The sequence below is a fragment of the Ipomoea nil genome, unplaced genomic scaffold (assembly GCF_001879475.1).
Source record: "Ipomoea nil cultivar Tokyo-kokei standard unplaced genomic scaffold, Asagao_1.1 scaffold2280, whole genome shotgun sequence".
Lineage (NCBI taxonomy): Eukaryota > Viridiplantae > Streptophyta > Magnoliopsida > Solanales > Convolvulaceae > Ipomoea > Ipomoea nil.
The window spans coordinates 4,220,233-4,226,067 of record NW_017618708.1 but is presented as its reverse complement, the minus strand read 5'-3'; the positions used below and the strand labels follow the sequence as shown (position 1 = coordinate 4,226,067).

Here is a 5,835-nt window from a genome sequence, read left to right as displayed (position 1 = left end):
CAAAATTAATTGTGGTGTGTTTGCTATGCGTCACATGGAGTGTTGTATTGGCAAGTCATATGCTTCATGGGACTGTGGTCTTCGGAGGGGCGATGCGCGTGCGGTGCAAGCTCTACGGGTCCGGTTCGTGTATGATATCTTGATGTTTGAAGGCAACACTCATCGCCACTCAAATGTCAACTGTGTTATGCGATCCATTGCAGTGGTCCATGGCAGGCCATAATTTTATTCGAATGTTTTTTAACATTGTCAACTACATTTAATAATGTTATTTCTGCTCTTTTTTTTTTTCCCCGGAGATTTTGTTTGTTTCTGTTTTGCACGGCAACATTGCGTTTTACACTTGTAACCCGAATTTAAGTAATAGTATGTGGTTTCTGTTTTGTCCCTTCCATTTTTGAATGTTTGTTCTTTCATGGTGGTCAGACAGGGTCTAGCTTTAGTTCAAATAAGCAAGGCACACACTTTACAACCGGTATGCTATTCAGATTATCTGCTTGTTTAGCTTCTTTGCTCATGTTGTGGGTTTAATTTATATGTCTGTGCGTAATGGTCGCTCACTAAGTGCGTGTCATGGTTTCGGTCCGTGCGTATTTGTGGCTCATCATAACGGTTTGTGCGTCATGGTAATAATTTCTGAGCCATGTTTGCGTCTGCCCATGTCACCTTGCATTGCACACAAATGTCACCTTGCACAGAACATACCATGTACTCTCTATTCAAGTGTAGCCATGCACCAACTAACCTAGTGTTTAATCTCATCGCTTTATTCGCCTTTATTAATTTAGTCTTCCCAATATATCTTCTACGCTTAAATTGTTCAATAATAATAATCGACTAATAACTCTATAATGTAAAGACATCTTCTAAGCTTAAATTGTTCGATAATAATACCAAATTATTCTCTTTTCCATTATTTTCAATGCAGTACTACCTCTGTGCATCATCTCATATCGGTCTGTGCGTGGGTTTGTATGTATGTCCACTGTCACCTCAAATCACGTGTAAACTCGTAAAGCTTTACGCTTGTGCTGTATACTGGTTCTCGCACATGCATGCTTTATTTTTAAAAAAAAATCAAAATGTAATGGGAAGAATTAAATACATGATCCAGTTGTCCAAATATAATAGTTCGACTTAAATAGTAACGATCTAACTACTTTTTTTCAAGTGTAATACCGATTTTATTTTTGTGGACAACTCCTACTATTGTGGCCGGTTGCTAGTCCACAGGTCTTGCATGTTCGTTTCTTCTTACTTTGCTCCTTCATTGCTATCTCTTTAGCAGTCCTCATTCGTTTTCTCGACCCTTCGTTGCTTGAAACGGGTGGTGGGTGCACATTGACTTCCTCAGGTTGTGGGACGCCGCAATATGACTCCATAATCACTTGTTTGCCTTTATCTGGACCCCCTCGTTCTCTCCCACTCTCGAACCATGTTGCTTCGAACTCCTCTAGTGTTTTTCGAATCGGATCCAACTTCGAACTGTCTCCTTGTGCTAGACCTAGACATCTGTATAACAAATTAATTATGGTGCTTTCTTCGTTACTGTTGGTTGACGAAGTCCTAGCATGTTGCAGACTATCATTTCCCACTCCATTTGTGTTTTTTAATGCTGTTTTTGTCCATCGGGGTTGATATGTTGGGGAGGTATGTGCTCGATCCTTTCGTAGATTAGCACCGCATAAGCATGACTGCATAACAAACCAATCTGTAGGGATGGCAATGTGCCCCGTCCCCGTTGGGGATCCCCGCCCCCGTAGGGGATGGGGACGGGGACAGGGAAAAATTTCGGGGATCAGGGACGGGGATGGGAAATTTGACAAACTCCCCGTCGGGGACGGGGACGGGGACGGGGATACCACTCCCCGCCCCGCCCCGTCCCCGAAAATAAAAAAAATTAAAATAAATAAATAATATATATAGAATATTATTTTAGGATTAGGAAATAGAATATTTGAATGTGTATACATTGGAATAATATGTATACTGTACTACGGTGTATATAACAACAATAAGTCAATATAATTCATAATGTTTGAATGTTAAACTATTTTTAGTATATATTTGCTCTTTCGGATTGGAATGTGAACTTCATTAGTTCGTATGTTATTAAAAATAGTTAAATTTTAATTGTCATTTCAATTTTTTTCTTTTTATTTCTACTAGTTTCACACTTTGACTATGAGTTGACCGCGGATGGGATTTCCCATCCCCGCCAAATTCCCCGCGGGGTCGGGGATGGGGAATTTTTTCAAGTCCCCGCCGGGGACGGGGACGGGGATAGGGATGGAGTCGGGATAGCGGGGACGGGGACGGGGAGTATACTCCCCGCCCCGCCCCGTTGCCATCCCTACCAATCCGGGTGTACAATCGGCAAGTGCAGGTTGTTGTGTTTGTCCCATTCTCTACTATGACCGTGAATCTCTTGTTATATTCATCCTCAACCACATACGTGCCTACTGGGCCATCATGCTTGACAGAACGCACTCGACAATCAAAACATCCGGCGCATATATTCTCTTGTACCTCGTAAAACACGCTTAATGTGTACTGTGTCGCTGCATCTTGCTCTATTCGCAGTTGCGTTTTGAACAGGGGTGTTTGTGCGTTGCAAGCCCCACTTAGGTCCGCCTCTGTGATCCGTTGCTTTATGATTGTACTCTCTAACCGGATGAAAAATTCCGAAAGACACATGTGTTTGTTTGTGTTGGTTTGGAAAATTTTATTTTCTGCTTTAGACCGGGATGTTGTACGGAGTAGTCCGCCCATAAACACGTCTTCAAAATACGCAGGCACCCATTTCTCACGCTCGTCATACATACGATTCAGCCATGCATTTTCTTGTAATTCGTATTTTTCAATAACTCCTTTCCACGCGACTTCGAAATATTCGGAAGTCGCGCTGTCATTCCACACTACATCATTTAGCTCCCTACAGAACTCTTCGTTTTGTGCCATCTCTGGGCTCACTTTATCACTCACCTTCGTCATTATGTGCCACATGCAATAACGGTGTCGGGTCTCCGGGAATTCTTTTGTAATTGCTACCTTCATTGCCGGGTCTTAATCGGTTACTGTAATACGCGGTATGCTGCCCATTGCGATCTTGAAATTCCTCAGCGCCCAACAATACGAGTCCACATCTTCCCTAGCAATTAGTGCTACTGCAAATGTCACACATTTTTTGTGGTTGTCTACGCCTGTGAATGGGACAAACACGAGACTGTACCTGTCACACCAGAAAACTAGTTAGTTCTCATGCATATACCGTCCAGTTTTGACGGTCACATACGTGCCCATGCATGTGGTAGACACTAGTATGCTCACGCCTCAACTCACGCACGCACAGCAGAATGTTATTCACCCTTTACCACTCCATGTACATTTTAAACAAATTCACACAGAAAATGACTTTAAGTTTTTGCCGTTCTGTTAGGTCGCCATGCATTCACTACCCTCTAACACGCTCACTATATAACTCATGCACGCATAGCGGACTATTTTCCCCCCAACACCCTCCCCGTTGATTTTTATATAAGGCTTGCAAGACTCTTGATCACCCTCAACGTTTACGCATATAAGACGATTGCAATTTTAGTTTTTAGTTTCCGGAATTGCGTGTTTGTTTTGTACGTTGCATCGAACGATACGACATCTCCGAACGCACAGAATTTTTGCCGTGCCGCACCGTCTGCCCAAAACACACGTGCCAATTGATCTTTTTTCATTTGCTTCGTATTCGAAGTACATGTCACTGTAGTCAGATTTGATATCAAGGTATTTTGATATTACCATTTGTGCGTCTCTACCTTGCATGTATGCCAACACCTCCCTTCGGTAATTCTTGAAATCTTGCTGCGTACAACCCACGTTCTCAACTCCACCAACCATCTCTGCGTATATGTCAAAGCTCTTACTGGCACCGACATTAACCTTAGAGCAATTCGTTATGAATTGTTGGTGACCAACATCTAGTTTCCTATTCACTTTCAAGAAAGGCTTGTAACTCTCTTCGCACAAACAGTGCGTGTGTGCCTCTTCGAATGTCGTCACAACATACCTTCCCGCCTTGTCTTGTTTGAATACAATCCTAGCCATGCACCCAACTCTAGTTGATGGCCGGCGGCGTCTGGCCTTGGTTGGTGCATCACTAACAGCCGGCCCTGTGGTTTTTGTTTCCTTAAAACCTTCGCGTGAACAAACCATCTTTTTCCTTAAAATGGCCCCGTACCTGTTCTTCTTGTCAGAACTTCGACGCACATCAAAGCCAGCTATAGATGCATACTTCATGTAGAATTCAATACCGTCGTCTAAGTTTTTAAACAATTGACCTTGTGTTGGCTTAATGTTGGGGTCGCATTCTGTTAACCAAGTCTCATTGCTGCCTGGTGATACGTCCATAACACATTCTCGCCGCCCGGCATCATCTTCCATGGGTAGTGGACCTGACAAACAACATACATTAGTAAATTGGTTAGTCTATTCACGAACCACTGTTAGCCCACTATGCACCTACTACTTCTGTTCCACGCACAGTTCACAATATTCTAACATCATGGTGTTCCTCACTGTTACGAAGATACCTACACGCACACACCTGCAACTACGTGTTAGTTGGTGTCACAGTGCACAGCCACAGTTTCAATATAAGTGTCAGTGGCCCACACTCCTCACACCGTCATTTTCTCTTCTTACGCACACACTGCAATGCCAAACCCGCACACAACCAGCACACCATCCTAATACCTTATCCAGTTAAAGGAATTTACAGCTTTGTGCACCTGCTTAATCAACCTCTACCCGTCATACAATGTGCTTAAATACGCCGCCTAACACTCCCAAATTATTCTCCATCCGACCAACAACAATTATATATCAAACAAACTAACATGCATATACGCACATACCAATTAACGAATTCGCACATACCTTCGCTGCCTGATGCCATGACTACAGTTTGCGCTTCGTATGACCCTACTCCGCCAGTTACTCTGCACTCTCACACTTCCTCACGCGGTTTATCTCTTACCCGGCCTATGCACATTTATATGACCTATAATATCATCCTTAATATCATGCTTAAGATTCCATTAATATAATGTTCATAATTAAACAACTAAATACAATTACATTATGATCCTTGTGATTACTAAATCTCCTTAATTTCTTACAAAATCTCATCTAATCTTGACCATTCATGAAAATGTAATCAATGGATATAAAGAGTTCTCATGTGCCCATGTGTCATGGGGTGTGCACCGGATTCGAAGCCTATATATATATATATATATATATATATATATATATATATATATAGCAATACACACACTTCTCGACAAATAATTTCACCACATTTTTGCATTGAAGTTTTAATAGTCTTTTTTTTTTTTTTTTTTTTTTTTTTTTTTTTTTTTTTAAGGAGAACTTAATAGTCTTAGTTTCCATCATAAACTATGTTTTCCTGCTATTATTAATTCCATAAGTAAACTTATATTTGAATGCATTCTCTTATATTGAATTTGACCGAAAATGATTGCTAACTCATTCAACTAACGGTGATAATCAATGGTCAGAATCTAAATACAATGGTAATAACATGTGAAAATCTTTAAAACTGTGAGTTTGTTCAAAGTGCATACGATATAGAATTAATACTTATGATCAAAGTGTATATAAGATATATGGAGTAGAAGATGTTATTCGTAATTTACAAATTTACTTAAAGAGTTATTACCAATGAGACATTATATGACATGACTAAATTTAATAAAATTATAAAAATTAAAATTAAAAATACAATAAAATTATTTATCAATGATTAAATTTGATATT

At 40.5% G+C, this 5,835-nt stretch overlaps 2 protein-coding genes across 2 annotated transcripts; both read right to left on the bottom strand.

Annotated features, from left to right (window-relative positions):
• Positions 1–1,184: 1,184 nt before the first annotated feature.
• Positions 1,185–2,994, bottom strand: LOC109150815 (protein FAR-RED IMPAIRED RESPONSE 1-like). The gene is made up of 2 exons (XM_019298791.1): positions 2,372–2,994; positions 1,185–1,512 (listed from the first exon to the last, which is right to left on the bottom strand). The coding sequence occupies exons 1-2, from the start codon at positions 2,992–2,994 to the stop codon at positions 1,185–1,187; spliced, it is 951 nt and encodes a 316-aa protein (XP_019154336.1).
• A 72-nt stretch (positions 2,995–3,066) lies between these two features.
• On the bottom strand, positions 3,067–4,951 carry LOC109150814 (putative protein FAR1-RELATED SEQUENCE 10). Its single transcript, XM_019298789.1, has 3 exons — positions 4,933–4,951; positions 3,752–4,448; positions 3,067–3,232 (listed from the first exon to the last, which is right to left on the bottom strand). Exons 1-3 carry the CDS (start codon positions 4,949–4,951, stop codon positions 3,067–3,069), a joined length of 882 nt encoding a protein of 293 aa, XP_019154334.1.
• Between the last annotated feature and the right edge of the window lie 884 nt (positions 4,952–5,835).